This window comes from Melospiza melodia, chromosome 3, assembly GCF_035770615.1.
Source record: "Melospiza melodia melodia isolate bMelMel2 chromosome 3, bMelMel2.pri, whole genome shotgun sequence".
In the NCBI taxonomy this organism is placed as follows: domain Eukaryota; kingdom Metazoa; phylum Chordata; class Aves; order Passeriformes; family Passerellidae; genus Melospiza; species Melospiza melodia.
The window spans coordinates 126,046,381-126,070,533 of NC_086196.1; the positions used below are offsets into that span (position 1 = coordinate 126,046,381).

Sequence of the window (24,153 nt, forward strand, 5' to 3'; positions counted from 1 at the left end):
ACACCATGAACCTCAAAAGACTGCTCCTTACTTAGCAGCTGTGGGCAAGTTTCATTCCTTTATGGAATACTGTTGAAGAAATATACTGCCAGAAAGACATAACAAAGCTGTAGAGCAAAAAGAGTTCCACATTTCCAGAATGCAAGCTTCCTGGGTTATACACAAGGCAGGAAATCAGGTATGATGTTTAGACATGGAGTTTGTTTACTGGCAAGACAAGCTTAAAATAATCCTAGAGCTGTAGCTTCCAAGCCTGGAAACAGCAATTCAGTTTTCAAAAGGATGTGCCAATGTTAAATCCTGTGCTGTTCCAGGCTCCCTCTATACAATCACTCTTTAGGAATTTCCACCTAGCAAGGCTTTTAAACCCGAAGCATTTCTCCAGAGGGAAAGGGCTCAGCGTCTTTCCCAACCTCGATCTCGGTGACTCACTTCTGGCTCGCTGCTCCATCTGGCTGCTACAGCCTGTACTCACATCATCCCCCTTCCTATTTCGCAGCAGCTTCTCTCTCGTGAAAAGCAACTCCTCGTCACTGCTTCCCACCAATTAGCTTCCACTCAGGAGTGTATATTCCTGTCAATTTTACTTTGATCCTGTCATTTGCAGCGACAGAAGAAAGAGCCATCTGTCTACCAACAAAGAACCTCGAGTACCAGTATGAAAGCCTTCCCCAACCATAACTGCGACAGCAACTCAGGCTGAAAGCCAATATTCTCAAAAAATATGATACTTCAGACTTTTCATCTTCAAACAACTGGGATATCTCCTACACACTCAAAGAGAAACAGAGACTTTGAGCCCCAAAATGTGTACACATCTGAGGGGCTTCAAAAGCTCTATCACGAAGAGCATTAATAAAACAATATCTGATGTGCTGATACGCTGTTACTACATGTCCTCAAGCATTTCAGTGCAAGAAAGGAGATCGGTCTTAACTCTTCTAGAAGGCAGATGTGCCTCTCAGAGCTAAGGCAGCCTAAGCATGAAAGTGACTATAGGACCATGTTTTCAGCATCACTACAACCCGGAGACTGTGATTAAAAAAAAACCCTCAAAGCAAAGTTTAGAAAATCCATGCCTTTTATTATCCCACATGCTGCTTTAAGGTAATTAAAGAAGACACGCAAAACAGCAACAGGGTAGGGACTAGTCACTGTCTCAGTGCTTGATAACAAAACACCTTTCGCTGTCACGCCTCCAGAGTCACCTTAGGCGGCACGGAATGGATTGAAGATTTTAACTGCGAGGCGAAACCAACAGGAAAGGTACCAGGATACAGAAGCGGACCTTCCCCATGGGCTGCACCCGCGCACCCCCGACAGGGGCGAGGACGGAGAGAACCAGCACCAGGGAGAGAGGGAGGGAGAGAGCGGGATCAGCTCCCGCCGGCTGCCCGAGGGCCGGGGGCGGCCGGGGGGGTCGGGCACACGCAGAGCGGCCGGGAGGAGATGGCGGCACGGGGCAGGCACAGGGGTGCGCTCCCTTCGCTCCACAGCGGCCCCTACGAGCCCCTCCCTGACGGAGGGAGTAGGGACACCCGGGGGCTGCCACCGACCGCCGCACCGCTCGCTCCTCACCTGCTTGGCCACGAATCTGCTCAGCTCCACGCCGCTCTTCTCGTTCCTGCGCGCCACCAGCTGCAGGGGCTCGGCCAGGCGGAGCCGCAGCTCGGCCGCCATCCCGCTGCCGCTCGGCCAGCGCCGGGAGGGGCACGGCACAGCGCCGGGGGGGTGCGCGGAACGCAGCACGTGCGGCGCGCGGCGGACGCGGCACCACCGACTTCCGCTCTGCCGCCGTCACGGGAAGCGCGGCCGCCGCGCCGCCCCCCGCCCTGCCGGACTACAGCTCCCGGCGTGCACCGCGCCGCCCCGCCCCTCCCGCCGCGGGCGCCGTCCGGGAGCGGAGCGAGGCTCTCCCGCTGGCTCAGAGCTCCGGAACGCCGCGCGTGGGGGGCTGCGTTTGCCGTGCCCTCGGCTTCCCCCGCTCTCTGCTCCCCGGAGAGCCACCTGCCGCTGCTGCCGCTGGACTCGCCTGCCCGCGAGCCCTTTAAATCTGCGTCGGGAAGGCGGCCGAGGGCGGGCGGTGACGGACGCGGCAGCGGGTGGCCCCGGCTCGGGCGGCAGGAGCGTTACGCCCCCGGCGGCGGCCGCTCGCGGAGGCCGAGCGCGGCTGTCGGGCGGTAACGATGTCCCTGCAGGGGTTTGGCAGCGAGATCGCCGACAGCAGCAGCCGCCGGCATTAAACCTTGGTCTTCCCGGGAGCACCGCCGCAGCAGCGCGGAACGACACCAGGTAAGCTCGTGTGTGCCGTGCGGCACAGCCCCGGGCAGCCTCCAGCGGCCGCGGCCCAGGCCTGCGTGACCAGTGATTGCCGTGAGCTGCGGGCCGGAGCAGGCGGCAGGCTCCCGGCTCGTCCCGGCGGGAGCAGCGCGCGATTTCCCGCGCTCGGGGCCGGGCCGGGATGGGGCCCGCGGCCGGGAAGGGGCGAGGGGGCGGGGCCACGGCCGAGGGGGTGGGGCGCGGTCGCTCCGCGCGCCTCACTTTGGCGCCAACTGCTCGGGGCTGGGGGCGGGGTTTGACGACGTCACGGCGGCGGATGCGCCGTGCGGCTGCGGCCGTTGGCTGGCGCGGCGCTGGCCCCGCCCCCCGCTCCCGGCCTGCGGCGCGGCGGCGGCGGCGGCCGGCGAGCGCTCCCGGCCCTGCGCGCGCCCCGCACCTGCGGGCACAGCCTGCACGGCTCGGCACGGCTCGGCTGCCCCGGGCACAGCCTGCCCGCCCCGCGGGAGCCGCGACCGGGGCTGCTCCTGCACTGAGACCCCCGGGAGGTCCCGAGCTCTTCCGCCGCGGCAGGAACTGGGGCGGGCGGGAGCCCCTTCCTTCCCGCGTGTGCGGAGAGGGCGAGGGGAAGAGCGGCTGCCTCTGAACGGGCTGGGGGCTGCTCAGCGCTGCTGGGCGCCTCTGCCTTCCCCCCTGCCAGCCCCCCAGCCCGGTGCTGGTCTGACTGGTGGTACCAGACAACGGGGATTTGCTTTTAAATGGTCAGTAAGGAAGAAATCGGAAATATCAAATCAGTTTATTTTAACTGGGTAAGCTGTACGTTGGAATAAACTGTTCATATCATGCAGTGCTGAATTTCATATCGAAATTTCTTTGTCGGATCAATAAGTGATAGTTAAACATCTTCAGGATGCTCATTCAAGTAACAGATAATTTTTTATGTTTCTTGTTGCCTTGATCCAAGAGTTTTCCTACTCTAGTGCTAGATTTTATTGAAGAGCAAGGGCCACATGTAGCACAGGTGTAATTTATGTACATCAAGATGGTGCTGCTTTATGTTGCTGTTCCGAAGTTGTCGATTAATCGGTTCCCTTTGCTGTGATGTTTTGCTCCTAGATGGGGAAGCCATAGGGAGTTTGTACCATGGCAGCGGATGAGGATGGACTGGGACTGTACGATATCCGCTACAGTGGTGAGAAGCGTTAGATTAATTTCTGCCTCCTGGGGAATTAATTAAAGCAGTCTTATGCAAATAAATAGGTCTAGAAATAACTTAGAAAACAAATTTGAAGTTGTGACAAATACTGATGAACTTCAAATGTAATTAAATGGTTGTGGCACAATATCATGCAAGCCCTATCCCATTAGTAAGTTTGTATGTGAAACTCTACCCGTGTACTTTGGATTTCTGGAATGTTTTGAAGGGGTCTGGAAGTGGTCTCTCCCCTGTCTTTCACAGCGTCTAATTTAACCTTCAGCTGTATCTTCATGAAGCTTGCATTTGAACAGTGTGGGGCACTGCTCCCTTGTTTGCTGTTTGTAAGAGCCAATGTGCTCCCAGCTGCCACAGTACCCATAGGGTAAGGTTTGCCTTTACCTTTACCCAGGGTAATCACAGAAACTGCCACAGTACCCATAATCAAGGTACTCTTTATTTCCAGCTCCACAGCTGGTTGATTTAACACATATTTGGGAGATTCCCAGCCTCATAAGGACTGTGGATCTGTGGATATTGATGCTTTTCTTTATAGAAATAATATTTGTTGCAGAAATTGAGAGGTCTGCATAGAGGACATGAGAGTGATAAGAGGCACTGCAAAAAGACATGAAGCGAAACTAAGATGATTTAGATTAAAATACATTTACAGAATCAGTGTGTTAGTAAATGGCAATACTAAAGACTAAAATTGGTGGTATTATGATATAGACTGCTACGATGCTTTCTCTTTAGCAAGAAATATTTTCTTTAACACTAGTGGTTTTATCATACTGAATCTTTTATTTTTGTTTTTGGATTCTATATGTTTTGTATTTAGTGTATTCTAAGAAAAGAGTTTCAAAATTAGATCAATTTTACTTAATTTGTCATTCTAAAAATGTATTTGCCATATAGTTGGCTTTATGCACAGTTCTTGTAGTATTTACAAGCTGATCTTACAATTTACTCCCTGGTGGCTGATCTTTTCTCCACAGTAGCAGTAGTTTCCTGGATAAAATTCCCCTTTTACTGGTCTGTACTATAACCTCTACTATTTTCTACTGGTATAGAATCACAGCTGTGCTTATGGGAAAGGTAGAGTTTGCAGTTTACTAAATTACTACTTTAGTGTTTTTTTTTTCCATTGCTTTAGCTGAAACTTCCCCCTTCAGGGAAGGAGATGAGAGCTCTGTGGATATTTATGATGGCTTGGACAGCAGTTTGTCGGTTTCTGGTAGGTTAATGGTGTCTCACTGCTCTGCTTGGCACATTACAGAGTCTCTGCTTCTTGAGCTGATTTCAAGTAAAACATATTTAGTTTTAAGTTTACATTTAGCTGGTGCAACCTATGCTTCAGCAAGCAACTTGTTTAAATTCAAGACAAATATCTTAGGCTGTATAAATGCAGCAGAGAATGCTTAAATCTGTTTGCTGAATGAAAGACCGTTTTCCTAATATTGGCTATTTGAAGATACTTGAGCATGTATAGGGGTGCTGAAAACCTTAGCTATTTTATCTGTGCCTTGATAGTAGGGTGTTTTACCTTGGAAAAAATACCCCTATTTTGTGTTTTTGTAAGCTTCAGGATCAGATCCAGCAGTCACTGATCACTAAATCCCCAGTGAGAGATCCAAAACATGCTTTTTCAGTGTGATACAGTAAATTCAGGGTATCCTTTAAACCTTTTGTTACTGTCCAAATAATTTGATGTGCTGTTGCAGGACGGGCTGAAGTTCAGACAGCCAGGATACACAAATTATCACAATACAATTTCAGAAGGCTTTAAGCATTTTCCCATACAGAATAACCTCATATCACATAGAAGGCTTCAGGCATCTACCTTTCTTGTTCTTTAGCCCAACCTTTTACACCCCTCATGTTGCTGCATTGCACCTGAGTGCCCTCTGTTCCTTTGGTGTTGGTCAGTGCCCCTGGGCACTCCCTGGCTCACTGCTGTCAGTGCTGCTCACAGCTGTGCCCACTGGGGGTGAGGCTCAGCCACAGCCCCACTCCCAGTCACCACTAACCTGTGCCTACAACATGCTAATGTAAATTAATTTCCTCTTTTAACCTCTTTGAAAGTGAAAAATAAATGGATTCAGCACTTTTTTGTGAGCCTTAGTGTACTGTTTAGTGAAATGCTGTTTCTAGTATTTAAGCAATTATTTCTCTCCTGATATTACTGCTTTAAGACCATTGAATTTGTATGAAGAACTGTACTATATCCTACAGACATAAAGCATCTATACATCTTTTTCTCATTTTGCATTTTGTATTTCTTCAGTTCATATTTCTTATATGGAGATGCATTGTTTAGTAAACATTAAAGACACAAGGAGCAATAGCAATGCAGTAGAAACATTTTAAATAGTCCAGTTTTCAGTGACCTTGGGTTTTTAAATTTGCAGAGAGGGCTGGTGAGATCTTTGCTCTGTACAGATAAGATGTTATTTATACATCCTCTTGCATTGTGTTAATAATACTTTTTGCATTATGGTAATGTCCACAGAATGAAAGCACAGCTTTGATAGCTGACTTCATTTATTTGTCTGCAAATGCATCTGTATTTCAGGGGTGTCATAAGCCAGGTCCTCTCAGTGAAGTGTATTTGGTGAACAGGACACCCAGGCTGATTTGAGGAAAAAACACTATAATTAAATAATTTGGGTGTTGGCTTGTCAGTTGGTTTTGATTGTTTGGGGTTTTTTTGTTTCACTTTCATTTCACTTAGAGATGGCTATTTCAAGATATCTCTGTGCCTTATTGCAACATGGTATGATATGAGCATGTAATAATTACTTTGTGTGTTACCTTGTAAGTAAAAGAAGTAAAACCAAAATGCACAGACAGTATAGAACTGTGTACAAAATGCAAGATGGTTAGAAAAATACCTTTTTTCTCATGTAATTGCTTTTCTTTATATAGACAATTTTGCTCCAAATACTACACCATCTAGAAGCAGCTTAAATTTATTTGATGAGATATTAATTGAAGAAGGGACTGCAAAGAAAGCATCCTATGATGAGGTATGTATTAATATGGGGAAAAAAAACTTCTGATGTTTTGAGGGGCATTTTGTTCCTAATTTCCTTGTGTGAGAAGTAAAGTACAGAAAATGTTGTCAGCATGCTCACATTGTAGGAAAAATAGGCTCTTTTTAAGTAAGTAAAAACAGCAGTGTGCTAATAACCTCTTAGAACAACAAGTTCAAGTGACTGTCACTCTGTGACATGATCTGTTCCCATTTCTCATCCTTTTCATTTATCAGCTGTGTTATGGGAAAATGTATTGGAATTTCCCTGTAGTCAGCAATCTGGTCAGACATCTGATACAAAGCTAAAATCTTGACATTTCTCCCAACAAGTTTTACCAGAGTAAAGCTGATAAATCTGTGATCTATTTTACATGTTGTTAAATTCTGTCCTTGAGACTGAAGGTGGCCATGCAGCAGGTAACTGCTTCTAGCAAATCAAGACAATGCTCATTAAGTAGCATCACCAATCCTGGTCTGTAAGACACATTTAAATGGCATGAAAGGGACAGGCATTAACAAATGTTACAGAATAAGTAGGAGTGAAACCTCCAGGACTCCACTGAGTAATGAAAATATCGCTTTGCAAGTTTGAAAGTTGTTGACTGTTTGAATGGAAGTTGTCCATTCTCCTGTGAAAACTTCGTCACTATCTACCTCTAAAGAAGAGCTCATGCCAAATTTATTTCACTTAACTTTGTGATCTCAGCAGGATCGTGTCCTTTGCAGTCTATTTTTGCAGCCCAAGTTTGTTGTAGTAACTTTTTGTTGTGTTTTTCCTTACCTGTTTTATCTTACATGAGATCTGTCAAGAGAGTCCCCATCCATTTGGCTCTCAGAACTCCTGCTCCTTGGCAGTCGTGTCTTTAATTTCACAATCACATGGCTTCCTGTTATTCTTCACCTATTACTGTGAGGCAGGCACACTTAGATTTCCTCTTAGCTGAGTGTTTGTGGTGTTTTAGAGATCTGCATACCAATTGGAGCATATTGGAGCCTTTTGTTTCAGTATGGCTTTCATATGTTCCTTTGGGGGAAAAGCAGAGGTTTGTAACCTACATTAATGTGTTTACTGACTATAGATCTTGAGAAGTAACTCTTCTGTATAATTAAGTCCATTTCTGTGCTCTGAATTCTTCTCTTTTTGACAGTTGCAGGCAGAATATGGAAAATGTCAGCAGCAAATTAAAGAGTTGATGAAGAAATTTAAAGAAATACAGGCACAGGTATTGTAGTTCAAAAGGATATTGTCAAGATCATGCAAAGTAAATTGAATATTGCTTTGAGAAAGCAATTTCATATGCTTTCTAGACTTGATCCATTGCATGGATGGTTTGTAAAGCATCCCTGTGGATGTTAGGACCTTGTTCTGCCTAGGATGGTTGGGAGGGATAGCCTACTGACAAGAGCAGTAGGTAAATTAATGTTTCACAATGTTGTGTGCAGTAAGACTTTATTTGGTTAAAAGCTATCTTCTGTCTTCCTGATAAGAAAGTAAATGTGTCAAATGAATAGTTATCAGAAAGGTATCCAGTACTCTTGTTTTTTTAATGCTCCATGGACAGGGCTGTAGAGGCACCTGAGCTGTCATCAGCACTGGAAGCAGATGTCTGTGTTGCTTTGAGCATAGAGCCATTCTGATTAGTCTGAGCTGCTCTTCAGCTGCCGCTGGTGTTCCCTTGCTATGCCATTCTGCAGAGAGGATTATTTGGGGCAATTCTGCAGTGTACTCTGCTGCATATTGCACATAACTCCCAAAGGTTCTAAGTCTGCAGTGGTAAGCAGCTGCTGCCCTGTGACACTTCCGTATTGTTTTCTGCAAAACTTGTCTGCCTTTCTGAGCAGGCTTTGCTGAGGACAATTATCAAGAGAAGGGACTATTTCTAGGGTTGGCAGGATTCTAGAATATCATCCCTAGAAATGTTAGAATGATAAAGTGCCCAAAGTTGGTTTTCATACTTTAAAAGAGATACAGTTACCCTCTTTCTCTGAAAGTGCTTGAGAGCTACATCTCTCATTTGATGCAGTGACCAAGAAAGAAATAAATGTGTAAATGAATGAAGCAAAGAGGTGGATTATAATTTTTTAGCTCACTTGTTTTATAGCATATTTCAATTTTACTAAATTGTATGCTTGAAACTGTATGCATTTCAAGCATATTTCTTGTTAATAAATAATTACCAAGACCACAAACAGAAGCATAAATGTGAGTAAAATTTCAAAAACAAAAAAAGCCTCATACTATTTTGGATCTGAGTAATTCTGATTTCTTTGAAAGATTTTACATATGTTTTACTGTCACTTTGCCAAGAATGGGACATTTTCCTAGTGATTGTCTTGCACTGTTTTTCATTACATGGTTGGATATCCAAGCTAATTCTTGTTTTTTTTTTTTCTCTCCCTCTCTCTCGTGCTGTCTCTTTTATATATATTTAAAATAGAATATCATTCTACAGAATGAGAACCAGGCTCTCAAAAAGAATATTTCAGCCCTTATCAAAACAGCAAGAGTGGAAATTAACCGTAAGGATGAAGAAATCAGTCATCTGCATCAAAGGTACAAATAGACAGTAGAACTGGAAACATGCTTGTGGTCTGATCATGTTTATATACTTGTTAGGAATTTTTGTGTGCATTTCAAGAAAAATTAATGAAAAAATTAGTAAATTATTGTGTGGTTTAGAACCAGTACAATCAGAGGAAATACAGCTCTCCTTTGCCTGATGAGGTCTTGGGTTTCTACTTAAGAAAAGAAGGAGTCCACATGGTGACCATTTGCATGAATTTTTGTTTGCAACCCACTATTCCTTGTGGGTTATCTAACTATCTCACATGTTTGAAAGCATTATCCTACTAGTTTTGAAGCTGAATAGTGTCTGGTTTATGGCCTCAGACATGAATTCCGTGGAACTTCTCAGACAACAACTGAGAAGAAATGAGTTATATCGTTCAAGATATGAAATCCTGTCTCAACTGGTGAGGGATAACAAAAAGAGAATTATTTCTGTGTACCACTGATGTTACTGGCAGGAGTTGAAACAGTGAAGTGTGGATGGGAGAGCAGCTGACAGTAAGGTTTCTGAACCATGTAAAGCCAGAGCAGGGATTTGGGATTCAGGATGCCAACGTGTCAGAAGGTTACCTCCTTGTCACTTGGGTCACACATCATTGGTTTGTTTGTATTTTGGTTTGACCATTTGATACTTTCCTGCACCAAAACATTTTGTAAAGAAGTTTCCTTTGAGGTCCCCATGCTAAAGGCTATTTGCATGTAAACTATGCAGGTTTCTTTGCTAAATACAGAGAATTACTGGGCACAGTGTGATGGAGATCAAGAGGTTTTGACATGTGTAGTTCTTTCAGCTCATCAGCTTTCACACAACAGCTGTCATTTTCACACCTTTGAGGGCAGTGAATTTAAAATTAAATTCTTTGAAAAACAATTTTTTGTTTTGAATATTTGACCACTTTATATACTTTACAAGCTCCATTTCAATATCATCTGATGGTGCTGAAAGTTTGTGAACAAGGTATTTCATCTAGATATTTTGGAAGCATCCATCATGGAAGATTGTGGGAAAATTGGCGCCTTGAGAGCTTAGAAACATGCCTTGTCTGCTGCATGGTTTATAGTAAATTAGCTTTTCTTAAGCAATGCATCTATGTGTAAAGATTATTTCAAAGTTAGTATCTCTCAAAGAATTGTTAGTGTTTAGCTCAAAAAAAACCCCTCAAATATAAAACCACAAAACCAAAAAACCACAGCTGGATACAATTACATTAATCACACATGTATACCCTTTCTAATTTGATTTTTTTAAGTTATTTTTAATATGATGACTTCTCAGCAGTAGCATGTAGCCTTGATTAGGCTTGGTTATCTATGGTTATCTATCTATAATGTGTACTTGTTTTCTGGAGCTTGCAAAAACTCCCACATATGGTTTATTTCCTTATTGATGGTTTTAAAATTATTATTATTTTAAATCACTACTGCTGCAAAGAACAACTTTTTTTTTTTTCCCCTGGGGGAGAGCTCTTTTTATTGCTGGACAATGAAGTACTAATTTGAATTGAGATTGTTGACTAGACTCAGTACAGTATTTTTTAATAAATCTTGATTTTTCTTTAGATGAGTTTCTTTTGGAAAATGTATATATCAATTGCATTCTTTTGTTCTGGGCTGATGGAAATTATTAAAGTTCTTCTTATATCACCCTTTTTTTCAGCTTGAAATTGAAAGTGTTAACAATTTTTACAGAAACATGGATTCATTGCAGTTCAGCTTTAGTTATGCTTAAATAAATTTAAAAATTTAAAATTAAAAATCTTAAAAATAAGATAACTTTTTTTGTTTTATAAACAGGCTGTCAGAATTTCCCAACCATCGAAGCGTTTTCACCAGAACATACCTTCCAGGAGCAACTAAAACAAAAGATTCCAAATTCAGACCTTCTGATTTTGGTGACAACGTGAAGATGGAGCACAGAATGAAGAATGACTGTTCAAAAGATGCATACCACAGTTACTCATCTCACAACACGGACAGTGGGAAGTGTGGCTCTGAGAAAAGGAACACTCCACTTTTGCCAAGGTACCCTCCTGAGGAGCTCTGCAATGATGGTACTCACACGTGTGCACTGAGCTATGACCATACCTCCACCAAGGAGAGCAGAAAGGAGAGGAAAGAAACCAAAAGCAATGAACAGCACAGCAGGGGAAGTGGCAGCAAATACAAAAGAGAAGTACATCAGAGCACTGGAAATGATGGGGACAGCGAGGAGGGGAATGTGGATCCTCAACAGAAGCTGAAAACCCTCTCAGAGAAGGCTAGTAAAAACGAATCGCAACAAAAAAGTCAGAGCACAAAACTCAAATGCAGTCCAAGTGTGGAAAGAAGAGTAGAAAGGGGTGTTTCTTCCTGGGAGAAACAGACAGCTGGTAAGGACAGATTTCAAGCAAGAGGTGAATTGTATGCTGATGAGAGATCACAAAATGTATTAAAAAAGGACAATAAAACACATGATAAAGGTGAAAAACATGCTGGCCAAAAAAATAAACCGAATGAGAAGCTGCAAGAACAAGCAAGGAGGCCTAGCAGGGGAAGCAGTCCACACTCCAAGAATGACCATTCAAAGAGTCTTCATGAATCACATAAATGTCGTGCAGAAGAGTCTAGAAAAGTAAAGCACACTGACTGCAAGAGAGACAGGGGCACAGATGATCATGGCTCTCGAGAAGGAAGGACTTCACCTTCTAATTCCAGCAGCAGAGAGCATAAATATGCACGCTTGAAGGAAAGCAGCAGCAGACATGAATGGGAAACAGCACATTCCAAATCAGAAAGACACAGAACTGAGGAAAAAAGGAAAAGGGAAAGAGAGGATCAGGATGAAAATAGACATTTTAGAAATGAAAAAAAAGTTGCAAAAGAATTTTCTCACCAATCTGTAAAAGACTCCAAGAAAGGTACCCGTGGTACAAAAAGTGAGAGAAACAAATCCTCTAAGCTGGAAGAAACATCCAGAGTAGCAGGCACCTTAAAAGATGATAAGGTACCCAAAACTAAAGGTAATCACACTGGGCAAAAAAACAAAGACTTAAAACTTAGCTTTATGGAAAAGCTAAATTTAACTCTTTCTCCTAATAAAAAGCAATGTGTCTCTGCAATGGATGGACTTAAAACACCTTCCCAAAAAGCCACTGATGAGGGAGGTGCAGAGCTCACACTGCAAGCAGAGCTCTTAGATTGTGCCCACCCTGTCGACTGTGGTCCCACAGGGCACAGTCATTCAGCACTACAGGTTCTGGACACTGCAGCTCAGAGCAGCATGGAACCAGCACTGCCTGTTGCTGCCAGTTCTGGAAATGGAGCCTCGAAAGCAGCAGCAGATCCAGCACGGGCTGAAGCAGTGCCTGCAGTCACAGCTGATGAACCAAGCTCAGAAACCTTACCAGAAGAAGAAGAAGGGGCTCAGGTACAGCCCAAAGCCTTGCCAGCAGCAGCAAAGGTGCTGGTTCCTGATGAGATGGACTCTGAAACGCCTTCAGAAGCAGCAGAGACTTGTGATCCAGCTGAATTGGAAGGCTCAGTAAAAACAGCAGCAATGACAGGTCTGAAGCACCCTGAATGTTTGCCCCTGGAGGTGACAGGGAGTGTGGCAGAGTGTGAAGAGCTGCCTGTGACAGAGGGTGAGATGCAGGATGATTATGTACCAGCAGCACAAGTGGCAGGACCTGAACCTGCAAGTGCAAGTATGGGAGACCTTCTAGAGTCAGCAGAGAAGAAAGAGGAAGATAAAATATGGCTGGCTGCTGACACAGAAAGCTCTGCAGATCAAAGTGCTGGCTTAGATGACTCAGAAGCCAGAAGTTCTGGTGACCTGGAGTCCTCTGACATTGCAGATGATAGCAGTGAAACAAAACCAGACTCTTTAATGGAAGTAGTGAGGGATGGTGATCACCTGGCTGCAGAAAATGTTGACTATCCCATTGAGGAAAAGAGTATCTGTGAAGTTAATACAAGTACATCTCATTCACTGGACAGAACTAGGATAAGTGATAAGGATGAACTACTAGTTGACCAGAATACTTGTGATCTGGGGCCAGACCTAGCTGATAACAGTACTGCAACAGCATCTTCTCTCAGTGCTGAGATGTGCCCTGTAACTAAAGAGAGAGTATTAATTAACCCAATTTCTGTTGATGATGACAGCTCAATCCTGAGCATTGATCTCAATCACTTGAGGTATATTCCAAAGGCAATCAGCCCACTGAACAGTCCAATACGTCCCCTGGCTAGAGCACTGAAGATGGAAAGTCCCTGCAAAGGCCTTGTGAAGACTTACAACAAAGGTATTTGCATGTGTATATTCTAATTTGTTTTCTACATAAAACTTAAAAGATCCTCTCATGGAAAGCAGAAACTACTTCTGACTGCTTTCTGAAAAATACAAATTGTGTTTTCTTAAGCTGTGTATGTCCCAGTGGTCCTTTTTGTTAGTGGTGGCAGCATTTAATGTTGCAGCCAGGATTCTATCAATTTAAATATTAGTGCTCTAATTGGAGTTGGTCACTATTGACAGAAGACTGCTTGAAATAAGAGTTTTGTATTAACTTACTAAAAATAATACCATATGCAATTCTTAATTGTGACCGGTGTTACGTAGATCTCTTTAGGTTCCATTATTGGGTCATTTATTCTCAATTTGTTTTAGTTTGGAAATTGTTAAAAGAAAAGCCAACTATTGTATGTAAATATTAGTTCATGTGAGAGTTATAATTTACCTAGTGCAGTAATCAGAAAACTTGTTAAAGTAAATGGAAAGAAATTTAAAACCGATGAAAACTGCTACATTTTTATCTTTCCTTTATCTTTATCTTACACAAATTGATGTATTTGTGAGATAGTTCACATATGTTTGGTGAAATGTTGAGGCCCCTTAAAGCTCAAAATTTGCTCAAAATAAAGTTTCATTTGCCCTTTAAAGCTCAAAGAAATATATTAAACTGGCAGCTACTGAAGCAAACCACCCAAACTCGTTGTAGCTCAGGCTTCATGAGCTCAAACAATTCTGAACAATCAGTCTACAGAAGAGAATCTTGTTGTTCTGAAAATATCTGTTTAAAATTGCATTTTTTGTGGTGATTAGCAAACTGTTTTCTTTTTATAGATTTAATGCCTGAAAGTACTGTTGTCATCTGTCCCTCAAAGAACTTGTCAAAGGAAGTAAACAAAGAAAATCAAAAGCCAGTGAGCATGTCTGATGAACACTTAGAGATGGAGTCTCGGCTGAGTATCTCTTCTGATGAAATAGAAGAAGGTGAAATCATAAGTAGTGATGAAGATAAAGAAAGATCTAAACCAGAGAGAGGCTCTGAAAATACTAAAAAGTCAAGACCGAAAGCTTCTTCTGAGGCACGAAATTTAACCAGCAGCCCACAGAATCAAAATAGCAAAACTGTGCACTGCAATGAAGATAATGGAAAATTTGTTTCTGTGCAAGTAAGCACACAGAAGAACAGAGAGAGGCATAAAAATCAGACCTTCAGATCTTCAAAGAATATGAAGAAAAACAAAACTGTGAGCATTGCTTGTCTTGAAAAAATAGTTCATGTTATTGTTGAACCTTCAAATATACAAGAAATCATGCAGATGCTCAGAGCTATACGAAAACAGATGAGGAAAAGTTATATGAAGTTCAAAGTACACTTCCCAGTTCAGCATTTTCACAGAATTATAGAATCTGGGATCATAAATTTTACAGCATTAATAAGATACTTGAACTTTTCCAAGATGTGTGCATTAGGTGATACGTTAAAATTGAATATCTGTGATATTATAGAGTCAAAACTCAAACAAGTTAAAAAGAATGCAATAGTGGACCGTCTTTTTGACCAGCAAGTATCAGATATGAAAAAACAGTTGTGGAAATTTGTAGATGAACAGCTTGATTACTTATTTGAAAAGATAAGGAGAATTATAATAAAGCTGTGTGATGTGGAAAATGAGAGCGAGGAAGGGAAGTTTGAAAGAGTCGGAAAGCAAAACCACAAGATCAGTCATAAAAATGATGTGGAGAGATCTAGAAAAAAGTCCCCGAAAGAGGGTTCTCAAAAGCCTGAAGAATGTATTTCAAAACAATCTGTGGATTATGAACAATCTAACTGCCACCATGAGAAAAATAAGCCAGGTGCACCAAAAACTGCCCTTACAAAATGTCTTAATTCCATTGATAACACAAGAAATTCCCAAACAAAAGTTCACCTCTCTAAAGAGAATAATTTACAAAACACTCTTACTCCACTGAAAGGTGTTAAATATGAGAAGGAAGGTCTCCAGCTGTCCAGAGATGCTAACAAGTCTGATCTTAGTTATGAGCTTCTCACAGAACAGCAAGCATCCAGTCTTACATTTAATCTAGTAAGTGATGCTCAAATGGGTGAAATTTTCAAAAGCTTATTACAGGGTTCTGATCTGTTGGAAAAAAATGGTGGCAATATCAACAGAAATGACTGTGAATTCAGGACTCCAGAAAAACAGTTTTTAGACAGTCATAAATACAGGGATAACACTGCTGAACTGGAGCAAGACATCAGTGCAAAGGAGGCATGCATGGATTGCAAACTGGATGAGGATATTAGTTGGACTATTGTTTCACCTGTAAGAGCTCCCTCACTGGCATCTAGGTCTCAGATGCCTGTTGATCCAGATGTGCTGGATGAGAGCTGTATGTTTGAGGTTTCCACAAACTCAGCTTCGTGCAAAGAAGATGAATGCAATTTACAGAAGAATAAATCTTGTATTTCTTCTATCCTCCTTGAAGATTTGGCTGTTTCCTTAACCATTCCATCGCCTTTGAAATCCGATGCTCACCTCAGCTTCCTAAAACCTGAGAATAATTCCAGCTCAGCTCCAGAGGGTGTTGTTAGTGCACATTACAGCGAAGATGCACTTCTTGGAGAGGAGGATGCCACTGAACAAGACATTCATTTGGCTTTAGAATCTGATAACTCAAGCAGTAAATCAAGTTGTTCCTCATCATGGACAAGTCGGCCTGTTGCTCCCGGTTTCCAGTGTCGCCCCAGCCTCCCGATGCAAGCAGTGATCATGGAGAAATCCAATGATCATTTCATAGTAAAGATCCGAAGGGCAGTGCCATCTGCCTCACCAGCCTCTGAGCAGATGGCTCCAGTGAAGGAGGCACAGGCATCCTCAGCCAAGACTGGAAAAGGAGAAATGAGAACGGGGGGAAAAGAAAAGGACAGCCAGAGTGCCACCGTGAAAGAAACTGTCAAACCAGATGTGGTTAACATGGATCACTTGCCTCATGTCAGCACTGAACAAGAACAGAATTCTGCCTTAGCTCAGCCTCTGAAGGAGTCACACAGTAGTGTTGAAAAAGAAGAAACTACTGGCTTGCTTGTAACCTCTAGAAAATCTTCAGACAAAGAGAGCCATGACACTGAAAGCCCAGATAAAGGCTCTGAGCAATCTGAGGCACAGAAATTGCAAGTATCTGAAAACATAAATGAAATGCATGTTAGATCTCAGGATTCTTTTCCTGCTGGATGCAGTAAGAAGTCATGCATAACAGATGGTATTATTGGTGGAGCTTCATGTCATGCAGTGGAATCCAGAGCAGATAGCAGGACTCAGGAAACTTCAACAGGAAACTCAGAAGTCAGTGATAAAAAGGAAGAGCTGGAAGAGTGCTTGGATTCATCTGCAGACCTAACAGAAGAGCTTTCTGATGAGACTGTAGCAGGTGATTGTGATCTTGAAACAAAACCCTGTTCGAAGACTAGTGGAGGATGTCAGATAAGTATAGATGATAAAACTAATAAGAAGAGGAAAAAAGAGACTATCAAAGAGAACTCCAATTCAAAAAGGCAACGAAAAGGAACTGAACCAGCAGGTGAGGGGAGTGATGAAGGTAATGTCAGGATTGAAGATAAAAATTCATCACCCAAGCAATGTTCCAGTAAGAAGAATGACCAGCAGAATAAAGACTCTTCTCCCTCGGCTTCATCTCCATCCTCACCTAGCCTCTATGCCAAAAACATCATTAAAAAGAAGGGAGAAGTAGTAGTTTCCTGGACAAGGTAATTTCTGATTCAATCTGCTTGATTACTTTGGGGTTTTTTAAAACTATGTGAAACACTGAAAAGAAGGAAGAAAAGGAGTTTTAGCTAATGGCCAAAGTTATTTGGTAGCTCTACACTCTTCTCTAAAAAGGAGAAAGGGAGCCTGCTTTTATCAATGCAGGATTGCTGTAGGAGATCAGTGTCCATCTCATATCCACATCTCCCAAAGCAGGAGTCCTTTTGGTTTTTGTTTGGAAAGCTTATGTGCTGAGGTAACAAAACCTACTGTAATCCACTCTATGTTCTTATTTCCCCTGCCCGGTTTATTTTTTCTGTCCAAAAATTCCAGCCAGGCTTGGTAGGGGATGAAGTTCCTTGATGTTCCTATGAGGCATTGGTGACTGGTGAAGAACAGCTAAAGATTTCCCCCTCTGAGGGAAGGCATGAGAGCGAGCAGTTTTCTGGTTTTGGGCCTGAGATGCTCAATCTGTGGAAATGGAGCAGTCAGCCATTCAACTCAATGTATTCTGATTTGCAGGATGTGGGTGACAAATGAAATGGTTGTCTGTGTCAATAATGCATGCAAAATTATTGTGGTGTATTCTTGTTTTTAAGAAACTGTAGTTGGCAGGTTTTGCTGTTCTTACTATATAACTTGACACAATGAACACTTTATAAAGGGGCTTCTAAAATTTTCAGGATAGACTTTTCTAAACTATAGTTCAGATATAGTGAGTTTCTAGGTAGCATTTTAAAAGAGAACCAGTTCCTTCACAGAAAAAAGACAGCAAAAGCTAATGTGATTTTTTTTTATGTGCAAATCAACAAGGTAGAAAGAGACTTAAAATTTTCTGTATGAATATGACCGGGTTTTCAGTTTTGCAGGTTTTGTGTATCTTTGAACTTTTATCTTTTTTTTAAAAAAAGACATTTATTTAAATAACTAGTCATTACATTTTTCTTTGAAATTGAAGAAAAAATATAGAATTTGTTGAAGTATGATAGGTTTCAGCCAAATAAAATTGCTATCTATACATTTTGCCTAAATTCATTGATGAGACAGACAGGAAATTGGTGACACACTTCAGAATAGACTCCTGGATTTTTATTCTCATGTGAGCAGTAGATGTGCTCTGAGTATGTTTGTTACATTAAGCCCCTTAGAGAAGTCAAACATCCTTAGGTGAAAGCTTCTGTTCAGCCATGCAAACTGAGGCTGGAACTGCTGACCTCTGTTGAATCTGAGTTCCTTTCAGTTCAAGTTTAAATATCTGGTTTAGAAGCTTAAAACTCTTTGGCTTTGGTTTGGGGCTAGCTCTGTTGTAACAATCCTGCCCTCCCTAGTAGGGGAACGTAATCTCCTCTACCTCTTGTTCGTACTGACTCTCTTACTCTGCTGGTAGAAGAAAGGATCCTCCACAAATTTGTTGCTGCTGTTTGAAGTCATGTTCTATAGTTTGGAAATACTCTGAATTTTATATATACATCTATGTACTATTTTGTTTGTGTACATTTACACAACTATATGTATTAATGTTTTGAAAATGCACTTTTGCTGTAGAAATGATGACAGAGAAATTTTACTGGAATGTCAGAGAAAAGGACCATCAAGCAAAACCTTTCTTGCCTTGGCCACTAGGCTGAACAAAAGCCCAAGTCAGGTAGGTGATGATCATTCTTGTATGTACTACCAGCAGTATTCCTACATTTACAATTACAAATCTTTGGAGATCATCTGCAAATCTGTTGTTTTCCTCATGTCTTTTCTGGGAGATTCTTGAAAAAAAGCATCTTAGATTCTGCCAGTTGTTACTTCTTAAAAATACACATAGGGATATTATGGGGATTCTTAAGTACCTGTTTGGTTGCTACATTGGAACTGCTCCACTCATAATCCAGGTACAACAGGATTGTTCCATTGTTGGATCAGCACTTAGATAAAGAAAGGCAATTTTGAGAGGCCTGAAGCCTTTGGACACCTTTAATAAATTAGAAAAAAGATTCAGTTTAGAGCTGAGAAAAAGTATCATGATTGTGCAGAAAGGTCATTTTTAATGAAGGCATTTCTTTTTTTCCTTTCACTTTTAATGTAGAAGTTTCAAAGGACGCAGATACCAAATTAATGTAAAAACATTCCCAGAGGTTTGCATCTAATGTTATGCTTCAGTTGAATTGTTCTCTTAATATGTATCCTGCAAATCTAGAAAGGGAGAAAGACATTTGACTCCATTAGGAAATCCTGCATGATTGGGATTTAGATTTTAGGGTATTGTGTTGTATGGTTGTAGAGTTTTTGTGGGGTTTAAAAGCTGTTGGGGTGGCTGGTTAGATAAAATAATGTTATCTGTGCATTTATGCCTCTCTTCCCAGTTAGTTTGGTGGGTCATCAGTATGCTATAGCAATATGTATACAGCAATAAAATGTAGTAGCTTAGAGCTGATTGAGGCCACTACTTCAGCTGCAGCTATGTTCAGGAAAAAGGCCTTTTACTCTGATCCACAGACCAGTTTTGTAAAATCCCTGTCAGGCAGATTATTCCATGATGAGCAAAAAATACCTGAAGCAACAATTGTACAAGAGGGTAGGAAATAGCCAATAAATGGTGCTTTTTGTGGAGTACAAAATAAGCTTTTGTCTTTACATTTGCATTTTACTCACAGTTATGTGTGCCAAATTCAAGGCTAATTGGCTTTGAAGCCTTCATTTTTCCTCCTTCTTGTAGGGACACCTGTGTTGGCTGTAGCTGTCTTTGATTAACCTGGAAGCTATTTCAAATAAAAAAGGTACAGGAAGACTTCCTAGATCCAGTTAATTTGTTAATGGTGCTCCTAAAATTCTACTAAAATTTCTTCAAAGTAAATAGTGGTGGTCTTAAAAAAAAACTTGATGTCAGATCAGTCTGTTGTGGTAGATGTGGAGGTCGGGGGCTTTAATGATATGTCTTTTTTTTTTTTTTTTTGTCATCTCTTAGGTTTCAGAAAGATTCAAGCAGTTAATGAAGCTGTTCAAGAAATCCAAGTGCAAGTAGACTCAAACCAAGTTTCTTCATGGTTACAGGGCTCAGGTGTTACCTGCAGGGATGGACTGGAGCCACTGCATTCATATGGTGGGATTATGGGGAGCTATCTGAGTCAGAATACTGAGTTTGGTAAATCCTGTGCACTGTTAGTATTTACTTGTCTGAGTTTCCTCTGAACTCCTTTAACAGAGAAACACAGAGGGAACTTCACAAGCCAAGTGGCCAGGGAAGAAAGGGCTTTGACACTGCACATGGGGCAGTGTCATTTCAAGGGGGTTATCTCTTATTAGTTAAAGGTGTTCTGTGCGTGCAGACAGGGGCAAGAGTGGGAGTGATGGCTCTTGCTGCACTTGTTGGAAGTTCTGTGTGCTGATGTTGAACTGTGATCTCAAAAAGTAAGAGTGCTTTGGAATCCAGTTGATAGGTAATCCTGGAAAATGACAGGTAGGTCATCTTGGTGACTGTGGAACATATTTTAAGAAGTGAGGTCTTTTTCTTTTAAAATAAGGCAGGGCAATGATAGCAATGATTCCAAAAGTTGCTTATCTAGTAATTGAATTCTGTTGCTCAGGAAGAGGTGGATCTTGCAGCTTGTTCTTAACACCCATTTGTGACAATTGTTTACTTTCTAGAGATGTAAATCTAACAGGATCTGTTTTCAGAGCAGTCAGTGTGCAGGGTGGCATAAATGTTACTTTACATGAACGCTCCTCCGCAAAGGCCATTGTGTTTTTCTTTTCCAAATTACATCTGGAAAAGGTACTTTGTTTAGGTCTTCAACATAATAAACATTCTGTTTTGTTAAAAAAACCTAAATATCGAGGAGTGATTTTCTTTTAAAAATTGTTTTCTTTTAAAAATTCAGAAATAGACTTTACAGTTTCATAAAATGTGACTTCATAGTTAATAACCAGAAGCAAAACTTTTCCATAAAAACAGGCAGTTTTCAAAAGCTTGTCAACTTGGCATGTTTTGACAGCAATTGCATCTATATTTACACATTGTTTAGTGCATTAGAAATTCATTATGTTCTATTTTAAAAAAATCTGTTATAACTGTTTCCAGTTTTACTAGAGTATACCTAAAGTGTGTGTGTGTGTGTGTGTATATATATTTACGCACACATCTCATACACACTGCTGTTTATCCCAAATTTCTAAAAATGTTTTGTTTTTTCTTCTCTCTGAGAAACATTCCTGGAGGTTGCAGGGGTTTTTGTTTAATGAATTCATTAATTTTCGAGGTTTTATTTTCTACAGAGGATTGGAATTGCTGTAGTCTTTATTCAGTCAGAGCATCTGCTGAGTACAGTTATACTTCATTTAATGCCCTCACCTAAGTGCATTGCCTTTCAACTTGGATTGAATTGGCTCTTTTTCAGAATCCAGTAACCATTTCTTCAATGTCAGCGTGTTTTTTGTTCCCTCTCCAGCTAATGGGACAGACTTCTCTTTCTAATAAACCATCAGATAATTTGTCAGTGATGTTGTCACTGACCCCTTTGGAGTATGGTACATGTGGCCTATGGAATGGATTGTCGTGCTGCCAAACAGTGCATTGTCCTTGTTTTAGGCAGTGCTCTGGAAACTGTTACAAGGAACAACTTGAGTGGGTGATGATGTCAGTTCTGGCAGTCTTCCATCTTTTGTGCTTGTTTCTGAGCATTGCTTTCAATGATCAAATCTCACCTTCCGTGCTTTGCTGTCAGTCAGTGCCTGGTAATTTCAGTGGGGGATCAGTGCACCAGCCCATGCTTGTTCTTAACAAATGTTTGTGACAATTGTTAATTTGTTGGAGATTTAAATCTAACTGAAACTGTTTTCAGAATAGTCAGTTTGCAGAGAACTGTTGATGTGTGTGGAAAATTCAGACTCTCCTAAGTGTTGTTTTAACCATATCCTTATAAATCAACATGTGCACAGTACTGAAGGCTCTGAGGGAAGTCACTTCTCTCCAATTAAGTGCTTCCTCTCTGCATCAAAAAAGGCAGGCAGTATTTTATTACAAAGTTGTTTATTCCTTATGTGTGTTTACTTACTTTCATATCTGTATAGGTGATGGGGGCAGAGTTTGACGGTTTTGAATCTGACTTGGATTCCTTTTTTGTAAAGTGTGAAACTTGGTTAATGTTCTCTCTATTGTATCTATGTGTACAGGTTCCTATGTGGTCATGTAAAATATCTGTTGTTTGTATATATATAAATATATGTATAAAAATAGAGCTTTGTTTTAGCCAAAGATGATTTTTTAAAGTATATAAAACTACAGGTTTATTTTGTATAAACTGAATAGTTTGCTTACTGTAAGAGCAATACAAAAAATAAAACTCTAAAACTCACACATGTGTTCTTGTTGAACAAAGGTTGGCTTGGAGTGGTTTTGTAACATTGTTTGTAATTTATTTCTCCAACAAGAATTTTGATACATATATGCCAAATGTACTGTATGTAATTCTACAGTCTACTTTGTGAAACCTCAGGTAAATCAAAATATTTTCTAGAACTGTTGGTTAATGGCTTGACAGCTACACATGCTGTGAAGCAGCATTAAAATTTACTTCTCCTAGTTTGTATAAGTGAGTAGCTATGTTGATGTTCTGGCCAATAAACATGGAAGTTGTTGGCTGCTGCTCTGCTCTAATTACTGCTCTGAGTACATACTGCTTATTTCTTAGTGAATGTGACTGGAAATTGGAGAATTTCACAAACCACATAAAACCCTTAAGCCACTTAGGAAACAGGACCTACAACTTCAGTATTTTTTCTGGAAACCTGGGGTTATTGTTGAGTGGAATATTACAAAGGATAAAGACCATTTTGTGTCCCAAGACCTTTCACTGGAAGAGTGTAGCTGGTGGCCCTGCAAGATTCTTACTCCAACTTGCTACTGAAGGATAGATCTACTTCTGTCCAACACACATATTTTTACAGGATCCTGTTTAATTGATGTGAGTATTCAAAAATTTTCCGGAGTTTAAATTAAGAGAGTGGAGATGTGCATGATAATGAAATCATGGGGCATTGGCCATTGAATTTTGAGGGATTCTCTCTAAGGCAAAGTCTGTTGGCAGCTAAAGGTGTACATACAACAGTTGTCTTAATTCAGAACACTTCCTTAGATGTCAATCCAGCAACACATAGCTATTCCCATTAAGGCTTTCCTCTCATTGTATTCACTCTAAAACCAGATGCAGAATCATCTTCAGCAGTTTGTCTTCATGAAGGGAAGCAGCAGTAATAGAGCATGCTGAGGAGCAGTCTTAAGGATTTCTTACAAGAGTCTATGAAATCAATTGAGGCATTTCAGGAGCAGAATTGGCTTTGCTAGGACAGATGGATAGAGCTTCAGGGGTGGCTGTTTGGTTCATGTGAAAGGTAACTTGCTCAGAAGGAGCGAGTTAGTACCAGTAGTAACAGTAATGTTTGTCTAGTAAAATGGAAAGAAGTTCAAGTGAACTGACTTTTTCAATAAGCCAAGGAATTTCTCACTCTAGATAGTGAGAGTACAATGTATCAGTTTAGTGATTTAGTCTAAAGCTAAAATTCTGTAGTCTCACCTTTGCATGTCACTATGCCCATAGCTGAATTGCTTTGGCTGCAGCCTGTTGTCCAGCTCACTGTTCACATCCAATTTGTGATGGGTTTGGTGAGACAGCAGAAAGCATGTGCACTTTGGAGTGGTTTTGACCCTGTACTGTTAGCTTTGTTGTGATGTCAGAATTGTGAAGTATTAGTACAAGAAAATGCTGCTGTCTGTGTTATAAGAAAATTACTATTAGTTCCCATATATATCTTTTTCTGTTTTTCAAATGTGTGAGTGCCTGACAAGAATGTCAAAACCTGCAATGCTATAAAAAGTGTATTTGGATCTAACACTAGAAGAACTTATTTTGTACTAGCTGGGAGTTCTAACTTAGAATCAAAAAATATTGTGAGTTGGAAGAAACCTACAAGGGTCCAGCTCCTGGCCCTGCACAGGACAGCCCCAGCAATGTCACCATCTGCCTGAGAGTGTTGTCCAAATGCTTCTTGATCTCTCAG

The 24,153-nt window shown here is 41.2% G+C and overlaps 2 protein-coding genes across 5 annotated transcripts in view; one reads left to right on the forward strand and one right to left on the reverse strand.

Moving 5' to 3' along the window:
• MDN1 (midasin AAA ATPase 1) overlaps window positions 1-1,680 on the reverse strand; it is a 92,168-nt gene extending 90,488 nt beyond the window's left edge. The window contains exon 1 of the mRNA XM_063153010.1: window positions 1,579-1,680. Within this exon, the coding sequence (XP_063009080.1) occupies window positions 1,579-1,680 (102 nt within the window). The remainder of the gene's footprint in view (window positions 1-1,578) is intronic.
• Window positions 1,681-2,150: 470 nt separating this feature from the next.
• CASP8AP2 (caspase 8 associated protein 2) lies at window positions 2,151-22,451 on the forward strand. 4 transcript variants are annotated; one of them, XM_063153011.1, is made up of 10 exons: window positions 2,151-2,292; window positions 3,394-3,469; window positions 4,629-4,709; window positions 6,401-6,501; window positions 7,658-7,732; window positions 8,948-9,063; window positions 10,873-13,361; window positions 14,180-17,111; window positions 18,655-18,754; window positions 20,066-22,451. In XM_063153011.1, exons 2-10 carry the CDS (start codon window positions 3,421-3,423, stop codon window positions 20,120-20,122), a joined length of 6,000 nt encoding a protein of 1,999 aa, XP_063009081.1. In that variant the 5' UTR covers window positions 2,151-2,292; window positions 3,394-3,420; the 3' UTR covers window positions 20,123-22,451. The 4 variants fall into 4 exon arrangements, with proteins under 4 accessions (XP_063009081.1, XP_063009084.1, XP_063009082.1 ...); XM_063153012.1 differs by lacking the exon at window positions 2,151-2,292 and adding an exon at window positions 2,976-3,086; XM_063153013.1 differs by lacking the exon at window positions 2,151-2,292 and adding an exon at window positions 3,018-3,038.
• Window positions 22,452-24,153: the final 1,702 nt, after the last annotated feature.

Bases quoted from the DNA above. Each gene is read 5' to 3' on its own strand.
- CASP8AP2 (XM_063153011.1), top strand. From the start codon at position 3,421: ATGGCAGCGGATGAGGATGGACTGGGACTGTACGATATCCGCTACAGT. The intron at 13,362-14,179 runs GTATTTGCATGT...TTCTTTTTATAG, and splicing joins TGTGAAGACTTACAACAAAG to ATTTAATGCCTGAAAGTACT. The intron at 17,112-18,654 runs GTAATTTCTGAT...CTTTTGCTGTAG, and splicing joins GTAGTAGTTTCCTGGACAAG to AAATGATGACAGAGAAATTT.